Source organism: Malania oleifera, chromosome 8, assembly GCF_029873635.1.
Source record: "Malania oleifera isolate guangnan ecotype guangnan chromosome 8, ASM2987363v1, whole genome shotgun sequence".
Taxonomy (NCBI): Eukaryota; Viridiplantae; Streptophyta; class Magnoliopsida; order Santalales; family Ximeniaceae; genus Malania; species Malania oleifera.
Genome location: NC_080424.1, coordinates 98,455,584 through 98,483,513, shown reverse-complemented (window position 1 = coordinate 98,483,513; position 27,930 = coordinate 98,455,584). Strand labels below are relative to the sequence as shown.

The following is a 27,930-nucleotide window of genomic DNA, read 5'->3' as shown; positions in this document are numbered from 1 at the left end:
GATGGACTTTCTTGCATTAGGAAGAAAATTGTCCAGCACAACCTACAATATTACGGACATTGCAATGTATCTTTAGCCTGCAGGCTCAACAAGAATAATATACTACCGTGCTAATAATGCAACTCTCAGACCTAGACACAGATCATTAAACATGGTAATGTGTCATAAATATCTTCCCAGTTCAAATGGCTTCCACGCAAAATGGGTAGTTGGATTCGCATCCATTTCAAATACATGTTCCTGTTATACTTATTACAATCCATCAGAATAGTAGTATTCTTTAAAAACTAGCTCCCCTCAAACATAAAAAAGGGCTGGATGAGAGAGACAGGAGCGGGTAGGGGGGAGATGTGAAGGATAGCTGCCTGAGAAACCTGTGAAAAAAAAAATCATTTAAAAAATTCATACAATGCATACAATGATGTCATTTCCATCATATCACCTACTGGTGCCCCCCCTAGTTATTATCACAACAAGATACTAATATCTACTCAATTGATCACAAGAAAAATACATATAGAAGTTTCAAAAGGCCGTTTCTCCCAACTTCAACCTCATGTTTCAAGCTTTGCAATCCTTTTCTTCCCATGGCTAAAATGGAAGTTGCTCCAATCTGCACCACCTAACAACAAAAACATCCAAAGGTAGTGCAACCGTGCATTACATTCTTCCGTGTCAATAGGGCATTATGAGGCAAACATCCATGGGATCTACATTATCAATGAGGCTGAAATTCCAGGAGTAAGATGCTAACTCCAGCTGAGCAATACCCGGTAACTTTCTGACATCAAAAAGAGTACCATATCCCCGGCATTTCTGGGAAAAAATTCACAGTTAGATAAAAATATTAGGACATTGCTAGTGAATATATTTATCATTTGCATGGTTAACAAGAACGGAATGAAATGGAATGAAATTTCCTTATAATTTTACATATTTGTCATATAATTTTTTATTCCCATTTCATTCCCAATCCATTCCATTCCAATGTTCCCCAAACATTGGATTACAAAAACAAAATTACTTAAAACAGCTTGCCTCCTAAAAGAGAACAGGTACAAGGTGTTCACCTCTTACCCCACCAAAAGATCAATCCTTCCGGTACCTTGCCCAGAACCCCTTCTTCCTAGAGGTATCATTCTCTGAAAGGGGTTTAGTCCGTTTAGATCCAAGTGAAAAGTGCCGCTTCAAGAATGGCTTCACAAAGGAACCCCTTGTGCTGGAACAAGGTTCCATTCTGGGAACCCTTCCTTCTCGATCAGTAGCCTTTCTATAGTCAGAAACCTCATAATCACCATCAAGATAACTATCTACAACTCGGTTTCTGGATATTTTATTGTTTCTCCCCTTCATCTCTACTTCACCTCTCAACGCTTTTCTAGACATCCTCATGGCTTGCTTTTCCCCAACCATACAAATTGGGCAGGCTGGGTCATACCTATTGGCCTCTAACGTCATTGTCTCCAGGCAATCAGCATGGTAAACATGCCCACACACCAGCACAGCAACCACTGAGAGCTCATTAGTGGCAATAATTTTCTCTGGTCTCTCAGTCAAGATCTTTGAGCAAGCCCCACACATTTGCAGATCCGTTGATGGTGAATATGAAAACCTGCTGCTAGATCCACATATCTTACTGCGGCCAGAGCCTAAAAACTCACTATCAAAAGACCACCTTTCTCTTTGAGAAGAGGCCACAAGCTCAGAGAATGTGCGCATTGACCAACCATCTGAAGACCCACCATGAGATCCAGTATTCAAGTCGTTGCTGCAAGTGGAGAGTACAAAAGACGGCCTTCCTTCAGAAATTGAGTTGTTATTAGGTGATTTCAATCCTAATATTCGACTATCTGAGACCTGCCTTAGCAGCTGATGTCCTGGAGAACGGCGGGCCCTTCTTGATGGGGTTGAGCATCCATGAATTGCAACAGTTTGGACAGACAAAGGGTCTGTTGGTGTTGAGAAAGATGAAGTTGAAGGGACAGAAAAAGAAAGCTTTCGTGCACATGAACCAGTGATTTCAGGAGATTCTGTTGAACTCTTTACCTAAAAGATTATTAGAGCAAGACAGGAAAACAAGTTTAATCATCACTAAGAGAAAACCAAAGCTTATTTATAAGGTTTGATTCCAAAAGATTCAAAGCTCACCTCTGCAGAATGATTATTTGCCATGGATAGATCTGCAAAACACATGCACAAAGAGATCAAAAAGCAGAAAACAATCCAAGTAAAAAAACTACAAAAGTTCACAAAACAAATTACAGCTAGGAGACGTGCCCAGGGAAGTTTCCAGGCATCCTTTTACATCCAGACTATAATATATCCAGAAAAGCATAATACAGAGATATAAAAATTCAAAACACTTAGGAAATAGGACACGGGCACATAGGCTTCAATAAATATATAAGACACACTTCCAATGAAACATGCAATAATAGAAATCATAACATAAATTTCATGAGGCTTAATGATGATCATTGTCTATAAACTCAATAATACAAAATTTGTAATATAAGATTTTAAAAAAGCTGTTCTGTGCTCAACTGCAATGACTTAAACCTTCATTTGCGCACTACTATTTTATAAATTAAAACAAGCAGCCTTAAGTCCCACTAGGTAGGGTCAGTTACATGAATCATTTTCCACTAACTCAGACGATCGAAGGCATTTTCTTCAGCTAGCTTAAGAGCTACTAAATCCTTCCTCACTATCTCACTCCACATAATTTTGAGTCTACAGAAACCCCTTCTAATACCAGTAACAATAACCCACAAAATTCTCACTAGTGCACCACTTGGCCTGTGTTTCACATGACCCAAACCATCTAATTTGCCTCTCCCTTATCTTTTCTACTACGGTGCTATACCTAACTTATTGTGAATATGTTCGTTCCATAATTTATCCTTTAATGTTATGCCACTCATTGACCTTAACATTTGCATTTCGGAAAACTTTACTTCTTGAATATGTTGTTTCTTAGTTGTCCAATATTTTGATTTGTAGAGCATGGCTGGTCTTGTAGATCTTCTACAATCACATAGCATGCCCAAAGCAATCCTCCATTTTACCTAGCCTGCTTTAACTCTTATGTGTTACTATTTTTATAAACTAGTTTCATAAATTCAATAGTGTGCACAGCACAGGTTTTCTGTGCATGGCACAGGTTGTGTGAAAGTATGCGTGTAAATTTAAACATAGCAGAGGTGTCACTTCTGACAGAAACTGCTAGCCTTTGAAGCATCCATGCTACTTCATCCAAATGAAGTTTTAAAACCATAAGATTCACCAAACCTCAAATGATTCCTTCAAAAGTTTAGCCCTCTGTAACAACAACGTTCTCAGTTAATCTTCAATAGACACTATAAAATCATCATTCAGAACTTCTCCTCCGATGGAGAAACCAATCTACTTAATTAATGCTCACCAAAGTCTGAAAATAAAGGTCTAATTAATACATAAAACTCTCATCTGTGCTGCCATCTGTACTTTAGTAAAGTTGGTTTTACCAGTTGAACCTCTCAAATGGCCCTGATGTAATCTTTAATGAGAATAAACTGATACTTCGTAAAACTAATGGACGGAATGAGTAATTTTCTTTCTTTGACAGAAGAAGAATTTTATTAAGGGGAAGACTGAGAAAAGAAGGATAAGGCGCCTTTCTACCTGCCACAAAAACTACTGAGAAAACAAAGAAAAAATCAGTACAGCAAAGCTTTCCAATCATACTAGAAATCAGTAAAACACACTCACTTAAAAGCACCATGAGCATAAGGCTCAAGGAAGAAAAACAATCTTTACCCAAAGCATACAAAAAATGCAAAATTTAACCTTATCCGGGCATTAAGAGGCCGCCTTATGTAAACAAAAACATCACAAATCACCGTTGCATGAAAATAACATGAAGCCTATACACTAAAATCAGAATTTAACTTGAGCCTTTGATACAGTCCGAACATCAGAGGAGCCAACAGCTACAAAGCAAAATATGTATCAGTTCTTTTAATTGCAAGCAATTAGACATTCACAAAGCACAAAGCATTACTCACATTCAATTGGCAAGTAATACAATTGGAAGCTCAGTTATAAAACCCAAATGCAGAAGAGTGAAAACCAATATTGATAAACATACCTAACTCAGATTCTTCAAAGAAAGTATCCTTCCACTATTCATATTTCTGGTTTTTAAATCTTTGAGTACTATTCAGAATATCAAATATGGTACTACTCAACCATTCAAAGGGGGTGCTTGGAATGATTTATGAAAATAATTCATGTAACTTATAGACCCATCATAGTCCACCCCTTCCCCGAACCCCGCATATGGGTGCTTTGTGCACCAGGCTGCCCTTTTTCTGTCTCAGAAAGTTACTTTCTTATAAGTTATAAGTGAGACTTGTTTTAACTTTAAGAAAATAAGATATTTATAACTGATTTCTAAAATATAAAATTTGTGGGTAGACGTCATTAGTAGAAGTTAGCATGCATAAGTTATGTCAAACAGCCCCTAAATCTGCAGCACACATGGAAAGTCAGAACTCCTTCCCACTGCACACGGTTCTTAACTATGAAGAAAAATGGATCTGGATATCATCAACTTTTAATTTCAGAAGCTTCCAAGCAAGCAAATTCGCAGTAGAGTCGACAGTGGACCCATAAATTATACTTAGGGGCAATGTAAGAATTTTCAATGAAGGGAACAAGAATATAAGATTATGCAAAACAGTAAAGAGAAACCAAGAAGCAGTCCAGAATTTCAAAATATGATAACTGTTCAATACAACAGACAGGCAAAGTTCTTATGCACCAAATATTACAAATAAAACAAATAGTTACAAAATACTTAAAATACTTTTAAAAAAAAAAAAACTGAATTAACTAAATTTCTACAATAACCAGGACTATTCCAAACTAACAATAAAAATCCCAGTTTCTAAAGCTATGGCAATATAAGCATCTAAAGTTCTCCACAGGTCCCTCCATCAAAGAGAAAACTTAAAAGAGTTCTAAAATGGTGCAGTAGCATTCCCCATGAGCAGGCAAACTGCCAAACATATAAGAAACTCAAGAGATAGCCCAAACTACATGCATTATCAATCACCAAAGGTAAGTATCTAAAACTCCTCCAACTGTGAGTAGCATGAGGTCCCAATGTCCTCTGATAAAATAATAAGTCCTCAAAACAAGAAATCAATTAATATCCAAATCTATTGGCAGCTCAAGCAAATATGCATTCGGTATATTGGTCCATATTCTGGAAAGGTGGACAATGTTTCACTAGATTTGGTTAAAGAAAAGATGCGAGGGATAAAAAATGCAAATATTCACCAGATGGAAGAAAAATCATCTCAAGAGGATTTTCAACAATATTAGTTACATGATTAAAGAATTTCAACAAACTCTGGAGCAACTAATTGTTGCTCATTCTATGAGATAGAAACGGAAAACTGTGGAAGAGTAGGGTCATTAACAAACCTATCTGTCCTAGCAGCTGCCAACTCATCTTGAAGTTCATTTCAACAACCAACTTTGGTGACAAAATCCATGTCCATTTTTGGCCTGGAAGCAGCAACAGTGTTTAGGGTCTCTAAAGGCAAGTCCCACGCCCTACTCTAGTAAGAAGATGAATGACTCGTGTCCAATGAAGATTCAAAAAATCGGGCAGTAATAATATGCAAATAATTTATGTAGTCATGAGACTCAATTACACAACAATTTGCACAAGAACTTCCAATATTTGATTGTTTACCCTCAACAATTTGAGTTTCTTGGGGTCTACAACTACCTCGTGACCACTGAGATATTGATCTAGGCCAGTGTTTTAAAAGGCGTTATTAGGGCGCGCCTCAATGCTTTTTCTACCCAAGACGCACCAAGGCACAATTATAAAGGCAAAAATCCCCCAAAGGCGTGCACCTTCTTACACCGGACATATGCTTCGAGCCAAAAAGCACACCTTTTACGCCTTTACCAGAGGTGTGGACACATTATAAATTGTGTACAGAATGTAAAATAAAAGGGCTCTTGCTCATTCGTTCCTTGAGATTCTTCAAATCACAAAGCCTCCAATAACAAACGATCCTATCTCACGACCTTCAACAATGTTTCAGATTATCAATCGACTCCAAATCATCCTGCTATAACAACTTTATCTTCTTGGGTGATATCTCTTCAAGTCAAGGACCTGATAGATCCTTAACACTTGAAGTACTTCACACCACCTCCAAATCTTCAAAGAGTCTTCTCTCATTCCATGAGTAGCAACGACTGTTTGATGACCTATCTTCCACTGCATGACCTCTCTCCCATTGCATTTGGAGATTGTTCAGCAAAAAGCGACCATGGGATCTCTTAGAAGCAAGAGAGAGAGAGAGAGAGAAGATTTGAGAGATGCTGAGAGACGAGAGTCAAGAGAGACAAGACTGGAGAGATGTGGGACTGGGATCTGCTGTGGAATTTATATATATATATATCTGTGTGTGTAACCAAGAAAAGCACACATGTATTGGGATCTGAACTTGAAGTTCTGGCTTTAGCCCAAGGTTGTTAGAATCAGGATTCTAAGTGGGATCGTTGGAGGGGTCTGCAGGATCGAATTGTAGAATAGGATCGAGAATTGTAAGATTCTATTTTCAATGTAAAATAAATATTAAAAAATTATATATGTGGAACTTTATGAGAAGTCTTTAAGATTAAAAATTTGGTTAGTAACTAAGTATAAGGAGTTAAAAATATAATAAAAAGTTCAAGCAATAAAAGTAAGAAAAAGAAGAAGAGCAAGAAAAGGAGAAGAGGAAGGAGAAAAACAATGCTCACGATTGAGTCTTTTCAAGAAGCAAAAAATCTGTTTCAAAGCATACCTCTCCAGCTCTGCTGGGCCTGCTGCCTTGGCTCTTCTCTTGGCTGCTGCTGATCAAACAAGAACTCTGTGTTGAATAGGACTGACGTGTTCTTGTCGAACACCAAGAAGGAAGAGGACTGAGGGCAGAGTTTTTGTCAAACCCAAGGAACTCTGGTTGATGAGCATCAAAGAACTGTTGATCAAACAGGACTGCTAACTGCTGCTGATCAAACACCCGTCACTAGATGGAGGGATCTCTGATTGTCTAACAGGAGAGATTCAGGTAATGGGTTGCTGAATTTCAATGAGTAGGGGACTGAGGTGTCGAACTCCAGGGAAGTCAGGTGCAGATTTTGCTGAATTTGATCATTGATGGGAGGCCGGGAGCCATTTTGCACCAGTTCTAGAAGACTTAGGACCCAATATAAACCTTTTGAGATCTTTGGGCGAATAAAAACATGTATTGGGCCACATTATTGAAGCCCAAAATGGAAAAAAAAAAATCCCAATCCAGGTAACAGGCTGGGATATGTACGGTTCTACTTGCGATTCCGATTCTTTTATGATTCTACCACAATTCTAATTGATTCCGATTTTTGTAGCAACTTGGATCGTTTGGGTGAATTTGGATCATAGAATCGTACGATCCTACAATCCAGATCGCAATTTTAATAACCATGCTTTAGCCCCACTTTAAGTTGTTTAGGGTTTAAAACTATATAATGAATTTTTTTTAATAAAATTTAAATAAAGTTTAATATTTATAATTTGTTTGTATATTTTTAATAAAAAATTAAATTCCCAAAAGGCTTACGCCTTAACACCTTGAGGCTTCGCCTCAAGGTACGCCTTCACCTTTTAAAACACCAATCTAGGCTGATGAAACTCTATTAACAATAGAACACTGATCTAGGCTGATAACTCTTTTAACAATATAATTGATTTTATGGGAGGGTAGCTAGAGAAGTCTCTCAGCCTTCAAAGTCATGTTCTAAGCCTCACATGGAGTAGTGGGGTGCTTTTAGCTTCAGAAAATACATGCTTTCTATTTTCATCTCTCAATCCTTCATTGAACACAATCACCACTCTAGGTGACACGCTAAGAACACACTAATACTTGAGGCCACTAAATTTAAGGAAATAATTAGTGACACTAGAAGAAAGTTGTCTAAGCTTACACAGCTGGTCCACTAATTGCTCCATATCAGAACATCAGGCATATTTCTCTTAAAAATATATCTCATTTCAAATCATAGGGTAACACCAGTGGTTCTCCAGCAATTTTGTCAATATTGCTTTGCAAATCCAATAGATTTGAAGCCAAATTACTCTTGTCATCACACAATCCATACAAATTAAAATAATTATCAATGTCATCCAACCAATCTATGTAAAAATGGGGGCTTGAACAACTTCCAAAATCAGGAAGATTCCTAGGTTGTACAAATTGTTAAGAATTGACAACTAGGTAGGATTTAGATCCTAGATATGTGGAATAGACTCATCATTTTACCCCAACCGAAGAACAAATAGGGGCTGATGCAAATTCAGACAAGTACCAATTAGATAAGTACCATCAAATCAATTACTCCAGAGTCCAAGTAACGCAAGTTTGTAATAAGCAATTTTTTCAAATATTTCCTTTCTCCAAGATGCTCCCAAAAAGAAAAAGAATCCAAAGTTGCAGCAATGAAGTCTTAATATGGAGCTGATATGCTGAATTTATCCGCCAAAATAAACTCGAAGTTGGATTTCTTAAGATCAACATCAAAAACTTGTAAGGAAAACAAATTTGCCCTAGTAAAACTCAAAATATTTCGACTGGGCCTCAATCTGAACATTAGCAGACGTTCAAAACACTGAAAGTGCATTAAAGGTCCAAGATTCTGTAGTATACGTCAACATATCTCAAAGGAAAGACAAAATATCACAAAAAATTCAAATGGTGGTGGCTGAAATCAATTTCTCGCAATTCTGAAAGATGTAGGAGGCATTGACAGTGTTTCACATGCCTTGCTGGCACACAGGTGGCATGTATTGCCACTTGTGGTTGTTCAACAACTCTCCCAGCTTCTTGTAGTTTGTGGTGGGGTGAGTCTGATGGTGGTGACTCTGCCAAAATAACTCAGGCAAGGTGGGAAACTGAAAGGATTGGCAGCAGTCGTTGGAATTCTCTGATTTAAAGCATAATGTTGACAGAAATTGGAAGTAATTGCTCTTGCTTTGTATCTGTGGTTCAAATTTTGGGTGATTCTTGGAGAATGAATGTAGGAGATCAAAGTACAAGAATGGTGGTGGATGACTTACAGAGGAAGACTGGATGAACCAAAGTTTGCTTGAATACCAAATTAATGTAGAACAGTGAGAGAAACAAAAAGAGAGGCATTATGGGAGAGAAACAGAGACAAGAAGAGAAAAAAATAAAATAAAATAAGGATGGGCGACGAGTGATACAGCAAGAAAGAGCAGATATTAGAGACAGAGCAGCGAATAGAAACAGAAACAGAGAGAAAAAGAAAGCGAAGGAAGAAAAGGAGAGGAGGAGGAGGAGGAGAAGAGATGAGGGAGGCAGATAGAGGAAAACCAGGAAGCAATTCCAAATTTCAAATTTTGATTACTGACCAATGCTAAGTTGCTAACATGAGAAAAATCTTATACACCCAAAATTACAACTAAAATGAAAATAATTTATAAATAACCCCAAAACAACCCCAATGCTAAGTTGCTAACACAAGCAAAGTTCTTATACACTCAAAATTACAATTAAAATAAAAATAATTACAAAATAGCCCCAAAAATACTTAAACTACACAAAAAAAAAACCCTAATTAACTAACCCTATACAATGACCAGAATTTCTCAAAATGAAAATTAAAATCTTAATTTCTAAAGCTATAGCAATATACGCATCTAAAGTTCACGAGTGGTGCTCCTATAGCATTATTTTCCCGAAACAAAATTATCTTATTATGTGAATGAAGCAATTTTAATGTTTTCCTTTTATCAAAAAGGAAAATAAGATATATTGAAAGAGAGAGAAATTACATCCTAGAATAGGTGAGAAAAACCACAAAAAAATGAGGTAATTTTATCGTCAGGTTAATTTTTTATTCAATGACTTTTACAGTTCATTGGGTGGCCCATGGAACCAGGGCTCAATGCTACACCACATGGACATGTCCTTTCCTAACCCTTACCCACCAGCCACCACCATGGTTCGAAATCGTGGTAGCGGGTAACGTCGCGTAACGGTCACAGGTGTCGCAGGACACGGGTGTTACATAATGGGAAGCGGGTGTAACGGTAGTGAATTTTTTTCACGCATGCACAACCATGCCAAAATAAAAAAATACGCATGAAATCCATAAATACATGATTTTTAATGAATTTTGAAGGCTTTCATTCACCCTACAAATGCTTTTTAATAGGCATTATGATTTTTATATTAATTTTAGTGCGCTGTTTACAAAAAAAAAAAACGCAAATTTTTTTACAGTTTACATTACTTTAATAAGTAAAAAGATGTAGAAATGTAGTTAAAATGAAGGATCAATCAATTAAAGACATAAAGTTACTAAAAATGAGTCGATGGACTCAATACTCAATATACACATTACACATAATTTTAAGGTGAAAAAGACTTTTGCTCTACTTTCATAGACATCACTAATAGAGATCCATACAATACAAATTGACTATTTAACTTTTTAAGCATTTTCTCAGTATATGGATTAAAATAAATTTTTTCTAGAAATTCTAGTGGTAAAAATTAGAATTATTAATGTATTAACTATTAAGTTAAAATTATGTTTATTAAGTTATCAATTTTCACTTTATTTGATAACTAAAAACAAAAAATCAATCATGTAAAGATTTTTTTTTTATACCTAATTTCAAATTTAAGGTCAAAATGATGTTTTAAAACTTAAAAAATATTAAAAAAAAAAAAGAAATATGTGATGGAACTAGATTTTCATAATTACTTTTCAAAAAAATGAGACAATTAAAATATACATAAATTAACAAAAATTGATTTGACATGTGATTATTATTGATTTCTAATTTTTTACTCTATTAAATTACTTTTTTTTAATTCAATTTAACATACATGATGCAAGTTACAGTTACAACAAAATATAATTTTTTTTAAATAAAAATATAATGAAAAGTTGAAGTGGCTAGTGGGTTTTGACTGATTGACTCTTAAAACTTATCTCATACGCTGGAGAGTGGAGAAGTTGAGTCCTGAGTGGAGTGCTAAGCAAAGAGTCGGAGACCGAGAGAGGAGCCTCGAAGGAGTCAAAGCACGAACAGCTGATGACTCCAAGTTCCGAAGCCGAAATCTAAGGGCAGGCCGGCGGCGAGTGGCGACGACTAGCGGAGGGAGTTGCTGAAGGGCTATCGGCGACTCGCAGAGGCAGCGGAACTGCTGCAGGGCTGTTGCCGGTGACTCGCGAAGATGCTACAAGTTTGCAACTCCTGCAAGGCTGCGAATGCGACTGCTTGAGGGTGTAGATGAGTAGATCTGATCTCACTCTCAGGCTTTGAAGAAGTGAAGCCTTCTTATTTAACTTCATCCAACAAAAGTTCAAGGTACGATATTTATTTTCCTCTTTGAATGTTAGATTGAATGGCAGATCTACCAAGGATGGGTGGTTGGGAGAGGGGGAAAGCAACAAAAAGCCTGACTTTAGGGATTCAGGAATACTGGCAAGCTGTCGGCACTCGGCCAGTGTAATGGATCATTACGAATCGTAACGTTGGGTAATGGCCGTTACGGTGACGTAATTGTAACGGCTGTTACGGCTGTAAAGTTTTCCCACTTCGCAATATCGGCCCGTATCGGTTTCGGAACCTTCAATTTCCGCTACGTAACGGCAATTATTTAAAACCATGGCCACCACCATCCCAACGTTTGAACTTGAGACCTCCAAACATGGAAGTCTCACATCAAACCATTGGAAAATAAAGCCCCTGGAGTGAATTTTGAAAGATGTTTTTCTGACATATCAAATTTTATAAATAGTCTTTAACTTCAGAACAATGTAAGGCATAATAAGCTTATTTTGAACTAGGATGAATCTCTATCAGAGTACAAATATATATATTTTTTTATCAGCACAGAGAAATTATATAATAAAGGCATCAAGGGGATGCCACCCAAATACAAAGGAACAACAAGAAAGAAACACCCCTTACTGAAAAGTATCAAGAAAATTAAGGATTACAAAGGGGTCCCTTTCAACTATCCAAGAATGCCAACTAATGATCATAGCGATGGTTTTAAATAACGGCCGTTACGTAGCGTAACAGCCGATACGTAACGTAAATCAAGGGCTCCGAAACTGATACGGGCCGATAATGCGGTTCGGAAAAAATTCACAGCCGTAACGGCCGTTACCCCTATGTTACACTCCGTAACGATCCGTTACATGCCGACAACTTACAGAATCTCCTTTCTGTTGCGCTGCGCTCCTTTCCCCCTTTCTCGAGTCCCAAGCACCCATCTGCCATTCAATCTACATAAATCTAATATTCAAAGAGCAAAAAAACTTACCTTAAAGTTTTGTTGGCCGAACCGTTGAAGCTATAAGAAGGCTTCACGCCTTCACTCCTTCGAAGCTTGAGCTGATCTACTCATCTTCGCAGCATTCGTCTAGCCTTCCTAAATCCTGATCCTAACTAAGTTCTTCGAAGCTTGAGAGTAGCCGAAGGCAACTTCATCCGCAAGTCGTCGCACTCGCCACCTAGCCAGCCCTCTGCCAGTCGTCGCACGGAGCTTGGAATCATCGATAGCCCTTCGGCAGCCTCCGCCAGTCGTCGCACTCGCTGCCACCAACCAGCCCTCCGCCAGTTGTCGCACGAAGCTTCGAGGCTCCTCCAGTCCTCCAAGTCGCCTCCCCTCTCTCAGTCTCACTCAGAGTCTCAGACTTTCTAGCCTATGCTCATCGCAGCGTATGAGATAAGCTTTAAAATTTCAGTAACACTCAACACCCACATGGCCACATCTTAAACTTTTTATTATTATTTTTTTTTTTATTTATAATTTATTGTAAATTATGTTTGTTAAATTGAATTAAAAAAAAAGAGTAATTTAATAGTGTAAAAAATTAATCTCAGCGTATGAGATAAGCTTTAAAATTTCAGTCAACACTCAACACCCACATCTTAAACTTTTTATTATGTTTTTTTTTCTAATTATAATTTGTTGTAAATTATGTTTGTTAAATTGAATTAAAAAAAAAAGAGTAATTTAAAAGAGTAAAAAATTAGAAAACAATAATAATGATGTAAAATAAAATTTTCTTAATTTATAAATATTTTAATTGTCTTATATTTTTTGAAAGGCAATTAGGAAAATTTAATTTCATCACATATTTCCTATTTATAAATATTTTTTAAGTTTTAAAACATCATTTTGACCTTAAATTTAAAATTACGTAAAATAAATCGTTACATTCTATTTTTTGTTTTTAGTTATCAAATAAAGTAAAAATTGATAACTTAATAAAAAAAATTTTAACCTAATAGTTAATATATTAATAATTCAGATTTTTACTAATTACTAGTTTACTACTGGAATTTGTAGAAAAATTTTATTTTAATCCATAAACTGAGAAAATGCTTAAAAAATTAAATAGTCAATTTGTACTGTATGGATCTCTATTAGTGATGCTGTGATGTATATGAAAGTAGAGCAAGTCTTTTCCACCTTTAAAATTACAATGTTAATTTCTTATAGTTATAAATGAAAATAAAATCAAGTTATAAAAATAATGAAAATATCTTTTTAAAGATAAAGGAATATATTTTTTTGTAATAAAATATCTAATATTTTATAATTTTGCTTATTTAAATATAAAAATAAATTAAACATTACTTATTATTTTTAATTAAATATTATATTTTATTTTTACGTAATAAGTATTTAAAATTAGGACTATTTAGTACTTATTATTTAATATTTACTAAATTACTAATTATAATATTATTCCTGTCATTTTTTTTAGAAAGGTTGTAACTTTGTATTTTCTCTATGTTTTGTGTAGAGATCATCAAATTAAGTCTATCAATATGTCACGTGATAGAGGAAATGAGAACTTACCTAGTGAGGATATTGGATGGCATTTAGTACTGCGGTGGACGGTAATAGACATGTTATTATGTGTAAGTTATGTGGGAAGATAATTAAAGGGGGCATTACACGCTTGAAACAACACTTGGCACATAAAAAAGGTCAAGTAGCTTGATGCTCAAATGTGACCACACAAGTCAGAGAACAAATGATAAAACATCTACAACAGTATGCTGAGAAGAAAAGAGATAAACAAAAAAGGTAAAAAGAAGCAGAAGCCCAAATTAGAGGAGATTTTGAGAATTTGAGCGATGAAGAAGACTTGGAAGAAGAAAGTATGATATTTGCTCGACAAGAAAGTATACGATCACAACAATAATGGGAAGAGAGACAAAGATTTCAAGCAAGAACATCGAGAGGGGGTAATATTTATGAAGAGGGAGGTGGCTTTGGTAGTGGTGCTACCAATGGTTTCAATAGAGCAGGAGCTCGATCTTATAGTGGTCGAGAAGCTGGAGGTAGTGGACGACAATGGATCAATCTTGATGCCCCTAAAACTAGACTAAAGGCAATGGATCCTATTTTAGAAAGAAGCAAGAGTGCGAAACAACCAAAAATCAACACAAAGTTACTGAAAGGTTTAAGAAATAAATTAGGAAAAGCAGATGGAAAATTCCTAATTTATAATCGGATTCCAGCGAATGTAGCTAACTCTCCATTTATGCAGCCTATGCTTGAGATTGCTGCAAAAGTTGGAAAGGGGGTGAAGGGTCCATCACCCTATAAGATATCTGAAATTTATTTGGAGCAAGAGTATCAAGAAAATGAAAAATTATATAGCTTCTTTTGCTGGAATTTGGAAGGAAAGAGGTGTAACCCTTATCTGTGATGGTTGGTCAGGACCAACTAGAAAACACATTATAAACTTTTTAGTTTATTGCGATAGAGGCACCGTGTTTCATAAATCAGTTGATGCCTCTGATGTGCCAAACAGAACAGCTAAATATTATTTCAGGTAATTTTCTAATTTTAATTGTATATGCAAATAGTATTATGAACTTGCATGTTTTTAATTAAATAGTAGTAATTATTGAATCTATAATTTCTTTTCAGATTAATGGACGAGGTGGTTGAAGAAGTTGAAGAGGAAAATGTTGTCCAAGTAGTGATTGATTATGAAGCTGCAATGAAGGCAAGAGGAAAATTATTAATGCAGAAGAGGCCCAATCTCTATTAGACAGCATGTGCAGCTCATTGCATAGATCTTATTCTTGAAGATATTGGTAAGAAAAGTAACTTGAAGAAGGTCTTAGAAGATGCAAGAACAATAACCTCATTTATTTACAACCACACATGGACAGTGAATTTCATGAAGAAATTCACAAATAATAGAGAGTTACTTCGCCCTGCCATCACTCGATTTGCCACAAATTTCATTACTTTGGAGACTATTGTCAGGCATAAACAAGCACTAAGGGAAATGTTTACATCTGATGCTTGGAAAAACTCAAGGTTTGGGATGGCAAAATCAGACCCAGCATATGATTCAAAGAAAATTATCTTAGGCAAAGAGTTTTGACAAAAGGCCTTTGATATAATTAAAGTGCAAGAACCCTTAGTGAAAGTTCTTAAATTGGTTGATGGTGATGAAAAACCAACCATGGGCTTCATATACGAGGCAATTGATAGGGCGAAGTTGGTCATTCAAAAAGATTTCCGATTTTACAAAGACTATTGGAAAATTATTGACAACCGGTGGAATTTTCAGTTGCACCAAGATTTGCACGCTGCTGGTAAGTGTAAACCAAATACAATTTCTTATTATTTTAACTTTTAAATTATGTATAGTTGCATTACAAAACTATTGATTAATATGTTTCTAAATTTAATTGTAGGGTATTTTTTGAACCCACAATTTCTTTATGGTGCCCCACCCTCTCCTGAAGTTGCTAGAGAAGTCATGGATGGGGTTAAAAAAGTGATAACCAAGTTGGTACCCGATATAGATACTCAAATTCGGGCTATTAATCAAGTAAGTATTGGTTCCATTAAATTGAATAATGAATTGTTCTAGTATTCTGTAATACTTTCAAGAATAATTATTAATACATCTAATTAATTAATTATATTTCAAAATCATCCTTTTTTAGTTGTTGCTATATCGAGATAAGCATGAGATTTTTGGAACCCCGTTGGCTCAAAGGGCAGTGAAACAAACAAATCCTGATAAATATGGCTATATAGCTAAATAATGGAGAATGACTCTATTTTCTCTCTTTATGTTTAAATTTGACTTTTGAAATATACGCTATACTAACATAAAACTCTTTTAATTATTCATACAGCTGAATGGTGGATTCATTATGGCTTGTGTGCTCCTGAGCTCCAAAGAATAGCAATCAGAGTTCTTAGCCAGACCACATCAACTTCGAACTGTGAGCGTAATTGGAGCACCTTTAGCCTCATCCTTACGAAAACAAGAAATAGATTAAAGTACATAAGACTACAAAAAATTGTTTTCGTACATTACAACATGAGGTTAAAGTTAAGACGTACAATGAGAAGAAGCCTACAAGAAATTGAAGAGGGTTTCAATCCTATCAATTTGGACTACATTTTCGAAGAAGATGATCCTTTAAGTCAATGGTTAGAGGAGAGAGAGACACCACTACTCGACGGTCAGGACAATTCAAATTAGTTAAATGAAGAAGTTGGTGGTACTACAGAAGGAGGTGATCAACCACCAATAAACGCGCATGATGATTCAAGTTCAAGCCCTGAACGTACACAAAGTAATGACAATCTTGGTTTGAGCCCACCCAAGTGAGGATGATGGTAACAGTGGTACTGGAGCTGGGGTTGGGGGGGTGGCAATGGTGGTGGTGGAGGCGGCAGAGTAGAATATAATTATGGATATGACACAGGGACATCATTTGCAAGGGATATATATCCTTCTGATCCTTATGGACTACATGACATACCTGAAATTATGACTTGGTGTGGTTCGTAGTTTTGGCGACTTTGGTTTAGATGGTTCATCATCACAATCATATGGATCTCATCCAGCATATCCACATTATGCATCTCGTGACTCACATTTTTATCCCAGTAGATCAGGAATCTCAGGATCTAGTGAGTCTTCTTCTACACACTACCCAGAGCCAGCCCCTGCCCCAACTTATGGACATTATTCAGGAGAATTTTCATCACCAGTACATTTTCAAGAGCAACAACGAAATGACGCAAACTTGGGTTTATTCAACTATGTATTTCCACAAGGATGGGGAGATAATTTCCCATCCCAATCTCAAGATACAGATGCAAATTATGAAGACCTCCACGTCATTCTTTTTGGTGGTGACATGTGTTATGTTATAAATTTGTAATATTGTATTCATGTATTTTCAACTATTTATTGATATTTGATATTAATCACTTTTTAAATTCATGTATGTGTAATGTGTATATTGAGTATTGAGTCTATTGAGTATTGATTCATTTTTAGTAACTTTATGACTTTAATTAATTGATTCTTACATTTCTACATCTTTTTACTCATTAAAGTAATGTAAACTATAAAAAAATATGCTTTTTTTATTGTAAACAGCGCACTAAAATTAACATAAAAATCATAATGTCAATTAAAAAGCATTTGTAGGTTGAATGAAAGCCTTCAAAATTCATTAAAAATCATGCATTAATGGATTTCATGCTTATTTTTCAATTTTGGCATGGTTGTGCATGCGTGAAAAAAATTCACGACCGTTACACCCGCTTCCCGTTATGTAACACCCGCGTCTCCCGCGACACCCGTGACCGTTACGCAACGTTACCTGCAACCGCGATTTCGAACCATGATCATAGCAATCCAATGATCCACAGCAGCCTAAATAGGAGAGAGAATTCCTTGAAAGACTCTTCTATTCTTTTCTCTCCACACAGCCCAAAAAATAGCAAGGGGAATGAGGAAGAGAGTTCTTCTCCCTTCCTATTAGATCTGATCCTATTCCAAGCTCACAGTTCACTTCCCACTGTAGCTGCAATGATCCATTTCTGATTTACAATGGAGATGGCTAAGTTCCACAATTCGTAGTCCAAGAACACTGCAGGAGTACATGATCAGCCAATTCCTCCTGCTCCAAGCATAAAAAAGCATCAATTGACAAGAGTAGCTTCCCATGTGAAAAAGGCAACCTTTGAAGGGGATGCCATTTTCCAAATCAACTTCCAGGGAAGTTAGTGCTGCTCTTAGCCATGGAGCTAAGGTTTTATAGAAAGAGCAGAGAGTGAAGTTCCCATCTTTCCTCAAAACCCATTTGGGCACATTGGAACTGGCCTAAAAATAAGGCTTATAGAGACTGCTAAAAAAAATCTATAAAAATATCAACTTCTCAATCAAAAGCATTTCTATTCAAAAGAATATCCCAAACAATCCCTTGACCGGTGAAATCCAAATGTGCCAATAAGGGCATCTTTGTTGCTCACAAGTCTGAAAATGGAGGGGAAAGAGCAGCTGAGTTGTGAACTACCACACTAAATATCATGCAGAAAAAAACATCAGCTCCGTTCCTCACATAAAATAGACAAGAGGGAAGAAATTCTCCCATCCCCTTCTGGTATATCTCCAAACACATGGACCATGAGCTTCCTTTAAAATTTTAGAGGTCCAACCAATATGATAAAGACCATACTTGACGCAATGACATCCCTCCAAAGGTGAATTTTTTTCTGAGTCGTGAATCTCCAAAGCCATTTCCTCAAAAGGGACTTATTAAGATAATGAGGGATCTGAGGCCAAGGCCACCCTTTTGTAAAGGTTGTTTAACCATTCCCCCTTTAACAAGATGATATATGAGCCCCCCAAAGGAATCTTTCTTGGATACCCTCTAATCTCTTCGCCATTCCACTAGGGATAAGGAAAGGAGACGAAGTAAATTGGCAGATTGAACAGAGAACCTTTAATGAGAGTGAGTATGCCACCTTTTGACAAAAGCTCATTTTCCAACCAGCGAGCGTCTTTTCAAACTCATCAACAATGGGATCCCAAATACCCTCGCCCTTAAACTCTAATCCCAAAGGGAGGCCGAAACAAGTGATAGGGAAAGCACTGAGTTTACAACCAACCTGCATGTAGAGGACCAGCTCATCTTCACAACAAACAATAGTGCCATCTGCAAAAAGGAGGTGGGTAATTCCCATAGAATCATTGTTCCTTCCAATGCTAAGACCCTTTAGAAGGCAGCCTTCATTTGCACTAGTTATTATAAGACTTGGCACTTCCATGACCATGATAAACTTAAGGGGGGAAGAGGTCACCTTGCCTTCGACCCTAAGATGATCTGAAGAAAGCAATAGGGCAGCCATTAATCAGAACCGAAAAAAATGGTGTTGATATACATGCCAGATCCATCTGCACCAAGATTCCCCAAAACCCATTCTTCCAAGAATGTACAGCAGAAAACTCCACTTAACGTGGTCAAAAGCCTTCTCCATATCCAGCTTGCAAACCACTTCTCTTTTCTCATCCTTGATGTAGGCATCAACAACTTCATTGGCTACCACAGAAGCACCCATGATTTGCCTACTTACAATGAAGGCATGCTGGTGCCTCCGACGACTTCCAAGATTGCATGTTTGAGCCTGGCTGCCAGGACAATGGATAGGATTTTGTATAAGCTGCCAACCAAGCTGATCAGGCAAAAATCTTTGATATCGCAAGCCCCCCAGTTTCGTAAGAATCAAGGAGATAACGTTGAGTTGATACTGGACATAAAATTGTCAGTTCTATGGAAGTCTTCGAAAACCACAATAATGTCCTGCTGGAGAAAATCTCAGTATCTTCGGAAGAAAGCCATATTAAAGCCATCTGGACTGAGCCCTTTATTCCTGTTGCAACTCTCAAGAGCTCAAATAATTTCCTTTTCCTCTAAAAGCCTCTCAAGCCACCGAGCTGTGGAGAGGCCCAGGTTTTTAACATATTAAGGTAACTTTATTCATAATTATGTATAAAAACTATAAAGCATAAGAACTTTTTTTTGGCAGACCTTTGTGAACAACTTTTCAAACACCAATTTTACTCTTATCAATTCTTTGTTTAACTTAAATTCTCTTTGTAAGTGATTTCCTAATTTCTTCCAAATTTCTAATTGCTTCATTTTCTCTGCGAGAATTAAATGATGCAAACTCTTTAAGTTTTCCCAAACCTTTCATACTGTTGATCTCTCCCTCACTCTCCAATTTCAATTCAACTTCTCTTCTTCACATGGTGTGGCTTTCCTTACAATTCATTCAAGCATGCCTTCCCAAATAATCCAACATTTCACCACTTCAAATTTTATTGTTTATAGAGCACACAGCTGTCCTAAGGAAGCCCTCTGCCAATTTGGAACAAGGACAACACGCAAAGAAATTAAATACTTCATCAATCCTATTCAAACACAAGTTCTGATTTCAGTAAATTTTCCTTCAAATTTCTTGCATAAATCAAGCATTTTAGAAAATTTGAACATGTTAGGCCAAAAGCTCAAAAAAAATAATAATTTAAATTGCTCAAAATATAAATTTGAATGATGCCATTATCCTAAACCCCCTCCCCCCCTCAAACCCAATTTACCAAATGTCTCCTGTAATTTTGAGATTTGTGTGTGTTTCTTTTTGGTTTAGGGCAAATATACTTCAAGATACAAGATTTTGTACAAAATCATTTAATCCAAACAAGACATTTTCACAACAGAGCTATATGTTATAAAGAAAAAAAATTCACATTTCCTCATTGCTATATTATAGGACCCCATTTGTCAAATTCCAACATTTCTCTTTAGATTTTCAATCTTTCAATGTCATCTCTATGCTAGACGGGCCTATGGGTCGAGCTTTTGCTTGCACTTGATCCCAAAATGATATGGACTGTTACCGTCCTCTAATGCAGCACATGGAACACATGCGTATTTTGTTAAATGAGGTTTAGTTATAGGTTTTTGCTTGCATCATTGTATAGTATAATTAAATTAAGTTCTTTTCCCCTTCTTTTTTTTCATATATGGTCAGGAAGGGGATTTCTTTTAATGTATATGAAGGTTATTCACTAAATCAAAAAACTAATCACTGTACATATAATTCACATAATTGGAATTACAATTGCAAATTTCATTTTAAGAGCGTCGTGTTGAATTCAGGGGTTTCCTTTTAGATATGGAGATCAAAGATATATTCAGTGGTCAAATAAAAGATGCTGCAATTGCCTTAAAAAAAACGAACAATTGGATACGGGCTTATGCAATGATGGGAAAAGTGCAGGACAAGAAGCAATAGTATGGATAACTTTGTGAGGATTAATGAAATATAAGTATTTTGTATAATAGTTTAAGAAGAGGAATTCAGTTGGATTAATTCACATGAAAGCAAACTCATTGAGGATATCTTGGTCAAGATTGTAATTTTGCTAAACCAACAAATGATATTCTAAACTTTGAAAAAAAAAAAAGGAAAGAAAAGAAAAAACTCACAAGGAGGTTATCTATTTTCTTTGTTCTATATTTAAATCTTGTTTTTTTTATTTTTGTGTTTGTACACGCATAAAACATTGCGCAAGAAATTTTTCTTATATTTTGTAAAGCTATTTTCCTCTTTATTCAAGTACATTAGAATTTGAAAATTCAGAATGTATAATTAATATTCTAATATAATATTATTTTTGCATGATTAGATTATAGAAATGCTTGTTATGATTCTTGAATAAACCAAAAAGTGCCCAAAAAGTAAAAGGAAGTAGAAGAATGTATCATTTTGAGACTACCAACGGAAAAACACTTTTTTTGGGGGGAAAAAATACTAATTGGAAAAGCACTGATAACAAGTGCTGAAATTGGAAAAGTGTTGAAAGCCAAAATTATGTTCGGCTGTGTGTAAAAATGAGTACTAATCATAAGTGCCCATGAATAAGTGGCGTCTAGATAGCTTCTTTTACTATAAGAGCTGTATGAATTTATTATAATAAAACAATTATTCCATCTCAGCATATAATAAGTATATCATAACAAATAACAGAATTACCATATGATTATAAAATTATATAAATAACATTATTAGATAAACAAATATTTTTACTTATAATTGCAATTATTTTCTAATTAACAATTTGAATAATATTTACATAATTAACTTATATTTTCATCTAACATGTCAAGTATTTTCTAATTAAAATTTTAAATAATATTTTTCTTTTGTTACTTAACACTTTAGTCAAAAGAACAAATTAATTGAAATTCTAAGTGAACAATTTAAACATTTTATAATCAACAAATTAAACAAAGTTTTTAATTAAAATTTTAGACAATGATAATGGATTAACAAAATAGTTAATTAAAAATGTAACATATAAAATTAAAAGTAATTAACAATAATGAAATTTAAAATGTTAATATTTGTTAATGGGAATATTATGTTAATTAAAAATTTTATTTAATGTTAATCATATTAAATTAATTAATATTATTCAGAAATTAACAGTGACTATAACAGTAATTATCAAATGTGACTAACAATAACTATATGTTAAAATTTTAATTAACAGTCTTTTTTTATAGGAGAAAAATTTATTAATGATGAAATCAGAGTACAAGAAGACTGAGGAGAAGATGTCTACATGAAACAATGAATAAAAATCAGAAAACGTTAAAAGATTACATAAGAGCTTCCCTTCAACCCTGTGAAGATCGGACAGCATTGAACCCCAAAAGAAACCAAGAGAATGGATCCAAGAAGAAGACAATATATATATATATAAGCGTCCCATACCAAAAGTGGACGAGATGAGTGTCCCATAGAAGTCTTCATGTTCCTTTCCAACAAAAGAGTCCAAGTCATTGCAAAATCTGCCCTGTTCCAGAGTGTGCTTCCTTTTCTGCTTGAACCAGAACCCTAATCCACTAACAAGAGCTCTCTCACATTTCAGGGCAGCACACATGCTCCTCCAAGATACGAAAATAGAGTATTCTAAAGAAATTATGCCATTTTACAATGAAGTGTTGACCATTTTTTAAATTGTACTTGCACACATGCAGCACATATTGGGACTGAGATGCATGTAGGGCCTTCTTGTTTGGAACATGTCATGGATATTAAGCCCATCCAACGAAACAATCCAGATGAAGGTCCAAGCCTTCAAAGGAACTTTAGCCCTCCAAATGATTTGGCTACAAGAGAAAGGATTAGGGAGGGAGAGGGAGCTTTAGGAGATGTGAGAAGAATGATTTAGAGAAGAACATCCCTGAGGAATCAACCTCTAAAACTCTCTCATCCTTCCTATTGGAAGGAACAAAACAGTCCAAGATGAAAAGCAATGTGGTAAGCTCTTCAACCTCTCTCTCTCTCTTCCTCTGAGATACCTAAAAAAGAGGAAATCCCACAAAAGGAACCCCCCCTCCCTCTTCTGAAACTAAACAATGAGCTGATAGGTGCACTTTGAAGAGCATAAAGCTTGAACAATCGAGGAAAAGCTTGAACAATCAAGGCACCTTCAGCTCCACAGGAACCTCACCCAACCAAACATCCTCCCAAAACAAACTCTATTTCCATTGCCTACTTTGAAGCAAGTAACAGGAAAAAATTGACACGCAACCTGCTAAATACAAACTTCCAAGGACACGAACCTCACCCGCTCAAACATCCTCCCAAAGCGAGCTCTGCTTCTATTGCCTACTTTGATGTAGGTGAGAGGAAAGATTACACACACAACCTAGTACACAAACCTCCAAGTATGAGAAAGAATACCACTTCCTCTAGTCTTCCACCCATTTAAATGGAACTCATATTAATTTGACCGTCTTGTGCCACTGGGAGTTACTTCCAAAGAAACATGCACAACCATTTACTTTTTAGGGAGATATTTTTGTAAATCATTTTACCAAGCCTCAGTCACCCTTCAAATTTGGGTTTCCTAATAGCCTCCCAGCTAATAAGGTCCCTTTTGCTCTCCCCTAGACCTGACCATGCAAAATCACACATCAACTATTATTTTAAGTTAACTTAATAATTATGCAAACTGACAAATATGTTTGTATCAAAAAAAAAAAAAAAATCTAGTGACCAAATTCAGCACAGATCAGGGTGGAGGACAAAGAGAAGGTCTACATGGAAGCCAACAAGGGCGAAAGAGGAGGTGGTGTCGACAGATGGTTGTGATGGCTGAGGTGTAGTTGGCAGTGGAGGAGGATGATGAGGAGAAGGCTGTCAAGGACAATGGAGGAGGCATAGGCCGTCAAGTATGGAGGAGGCGGGGGATGCCTTCAGGGACAGAGGAGGCAACAGAGACCACCAGGGACGGAGGAGGTGGTGGAGGCCGTTGGGGGCGAAGGAGACATCAGTGGAAGAGGCAGCCTCTGCAGAGTTGGAGGCAACGTGGAGCCTTGGCTTCTAGGAGCATGGTGAGAGAGAGAGAGAGAGAGAGAGAGAGAGAGAGAGAGAAGGGACAATTCCTGTCATGCCAGGTGTTCAATATTACAAAATTGTCACCACCTCTGTACAATAACCACTTATAAGTGGTCATAAGTAATCCCAAGTTACTTCTCAAAAAGTACTTATTTTTTGCCTAGAAAAGGTAGTTTTGGAAAAGTACCTTTTGCAACAAGTACTTCTTTGAGTGCAAACCAAACAATATTTTTCCTAACAAGTACTTATCTTTCAGGTATTTCTCAAAACAAGTAATTTTTTTAAATGGTTCCAAAGGAGGGCTAAATTTTAAGCCAACATGTTGAGCATGTCATCTTTACCTTTCCTCCCATGCTTTGAGTCTATCTAGGCCTTTTTCTTTTCTCATCCTTTTATTACAACCCTTATATAACTTTTTGTTGAATTTGCAAGGGGTTTATTGTTGTCCAAAGCAAGCTCTGTCACTTTTATTACGCTTCTTGTATATATTTGATGAACTCTTACTAAGAGTTGTTAACTCCCAGTTTCCATATGCATGTGGTCCATTTTGTTTTTCTATTAATTTTTGCTTAATATCAATGTTATAGAGTATCCTACTTTCAAATTAACAAGCAAAAAAAAAAAACTTGTAAAATAAATTACTTGTTTAAAATCTAAATATTTGTAAATGTACAATTACTCCTCGTGCAAAGCACGTGCACCAACTAGCATATATAAAAAGATGACTGTAGCCAAAAGACAAACTTATAATAATTGGGAACACTTTTGGGCAAGTTAATTGTGCAATCCCTCCACCCTAACCCCATCAAAATGGGTGAAATATAATTTTAATTGGAAAACAAAAGAAAAAAACATACAAAACTATACACAAAATACTTCGTGCATACCAAAAAATGTCAAGTATACATTCACGCCAAGTAATGTTGTGAATTTTGAAGTTAATCTCATCCTTAGTACAGCAGTTTTTTTTTTTTCTTTTGGCTCCTTAGATATTACAATACTGCATTTAGATGGAGTTTAAAGCATTAGCAGGAGACCCTATTGATGCCCAAGTGGTAAACCATTATGCAAGTTCATAAATAGAAAGGAAGGGGATAATTATATTAGTATGCTAACCTCTTTTATCTGGCCTTTATGATCCTAAGTAGACATGGATCTAATTAGTTATCTGCAAACTACAGGCTTTGTAAAACAAACTGACTCCAATCTCTTAATTCCAAGTCAGAAAACAATGTTATAAAGAAAACTAACCTAAATTTTTTAATCTTATAATGATATAATAGAATGCAAGCATAAAAAGGTTTGAAGTTTCTGTCTCAAAAAATTTTACCAAGACATGCAAGAAAATGGTATTGACGGAAAAACACAAACATAATCCATGTGTAGAGCTCTACCTGAAGGAGGAGTAGCTGCGTTCATAACCATTTCCTCGCGAGCAAGGGACCTTTGAGATGCAGGTGTTCCAAGAATCTCCAACGGGCTTCCCCCATCCGAATTGTTACATCCTGATTCACCTTTCATCTCCATGCTCACATGCCTACTGATTCCATGAGACAGCTGATAAGAAGGATCCTCAATTTCACCAATAACACGCCCTTGATTATCCCATCGGAAGCTCCATGATGGTGAATATATGACATTCCTATGCAAAGTTTCCCCTCCAGTTCTGTTGGATAAGGTCCTGTCCTTTGCAGCAACACAACAAGCCGAGCCCATGCTCACTCATATATGCTGAAGTCTATTGCAAAGGTTCTCCACAGTTTCTTGCCTTATCTCAAAGTGGTGATTGAAATAATAATTACCTGCTCAAGTGGAAAAAGGGAACAACAAATAAAAGTTTAGGCAAGCAATCATCAGATATTCATTGGTCAACTCAACTCAGTTCATAGAAATAACTTAGCAAACAAACAACTGAAACCAACCTCACAATTTCATCCTGTTATTACTTTTTAAGGGAAAGATGATATCTCAGAACATGCAACCATGACTAAAACAATTATAAATCAAAACCTACTGCAAGCCAAAGCTTCGCAAAGAATTGTGCTCTACTTCGCAAAGAATTGTGCTCTACTTTTAGCTAAGACTAAGAAAATATAGAAGCCAATAAATACAATCAAAGTCTATCTCCCACAAGCTAAAAATCATTAAATATGTAGCTCCAAAACTCCAGAGACAAAAAAAAAAAAAAATGGTCCAAAGTATAAGAACAACTTAATTGTGCCCATTAATACACAGGATGGCATGTTCCAGAACACAAGCTTATGAAGGAAAGCAATTAACAGACAGAGCCAACGAATCATCATGACATTTATGTGGAATTGTTTTGGACTGTTTATTTCAACATAACACACCAAAGAAATCTCAAGACTAGAATGTTAATTTCTATACCATTATTAAAAAAAATACAAACATCAAAAGGAAAATCAAAGAAACAAAGACTGGAAAAAATGTTCATCATAATTATAGATATGATAATCAAGAGTTAAGTAACATTCAAATAATTTTGCAGTTGATCAATCTAATGGTTTTAGTTGAGCTAATCAAATACAGGAACAATCTAGTGATGTGAAAACACATTTAATTACTCATACAAGTCCAAACCAGAGAAAGGGAATATTAAATAACCACCTAGGATAAAAGTAATAACTAAAAAGTCTGGATTACATTCTCTTAAATATATCAAACTGTTTCCGGACCAACAGATTCAAGAAAAGAGAAAAGGGACAGAAGTTCTTCCTAATATTAGTAAGTAAAACAAAACACAATGAAACAGCTGCGCAAAATGCGCTCCGTCACTGGAAAAAGTAAAATCTACATACAAGGGTAACATCGACTGCCTCTGAATCAAGAATCAAATCCAACCGTATTCCAAAGCACATGCCAAAAAGCAATTTCATATATATACATTCTTTTCAAAAGAGAAGCACATAAGCATTTACGGCACGGAAAAGTAATAACACATCCAGGAACATAATAAAAGAAATCGCATCGCCCTCGAAAATAAAATTAAAAACAAAAAAAAAATAGAGAGATCCCTAATATTACAAGAACGAAAGTTACGAAACCACTGAAACCGAAAACAAATCGAAAACTACATGAAAATAAAATACGGGGAAATCCTTCACTCTCGCACAGAAATCAACTAGGGTTTTCACTCGGCGGGCCTCCATTTCTACGATTTTCAACTCGGAATGAAATCAAACAAGCATGCATAAACAGAATCAATAAACAAACCACACAGAGCTCTTACGCAACAGAACGCAGAACCGCTCTCACCATTTCAGAGAATCAGTCACCGCTTCAGAGAGAGGTGGAGAAAGACCGGGAGAGCAGGCTCTTCGTCGCCATCACCGCCGATAGGAGAGGGGCAGGGAGTGGGAGTGGGAGAGGGAGCGGGAGCGGGAGCGGGAGCGGGGGAGGAGGCGTGGAAACAGTTGTTCACATAGCTCGTCGGCGAGGTGGGGGTGAGGAGGGTGTTGATTTTCGCGGCAGGAGATGACCGAGTGGGAGAAGACGAAGGGGAAAGAAAAGAAAGGGAAGGGAAAGACGGGGGTGGATGACACGCATGGGGACTTGTGCCACGTAGTAT

The 27,930-nt window shown here is 36.1% G+C and overlaps 1 protein-coding gene across 2 annotated transcripts; it reads right to left on the bottom strand.

Moving 5' to 3' along the window:
• Positions 1–145: 145 nt before the first annotated feature.
• Positions 146–27,930, bottom strand: LOC131163079 (uncharacterized). 2 transcript variants are annotated; one of them, XM_058119786.1, is made up of 5 exons: positions 27,618–27,930; positions 25,736–26,143; positions 2,149–2,180; positions 1,078–2,046; positions 146–816 (listed from the first exon to the last, which is right to left on the bottom strand). In XM_058119786.1, exons 2-4 carry the CDS (start codon positions 26,055–26,057, stop codon positions 1,090–1,092), a joined length of 1,311 nt encoding a protein of 436 aa, XP_057975769.1. In that variant the 5' UTR covers positions 26,058–26,143; positions 27,618–27,930; the 3' UTR covers positions 146–816; positions 1,078–1,089. The 2 variants fall into 2 exon arrangements, with proteins under 2 accessions (XP_057975769.1, XP_057975767.1); XM_058119784.1 differs by having other exon boundaries at positions 1,071–2,046; positions 27,618–27,911.

Coding starts and splice junctions, on each gene's coding strand:
- LOC131163079 (XM_058119786.1), bottom strand. CDS start 26,057: ATGGGCTCGGCTTGTTGTGTTGCTGCAAAGGACAGGACCTTATCCAAC. Junction 2,181..25,735: donor CGCAGCTACTCCTCCTTCAG/GTAGAGCTCTAC, acceptor TGTGTTTTGCAG/ATCTATCCATGGCAAATAAT. Junction 2,047..2,148: donor CAAATAATCATTCTGCAGAG/GTGAGCTTTGAA, acceptor ATAATCTTTTAG/GTAAAGAGTTCAACAGAATC.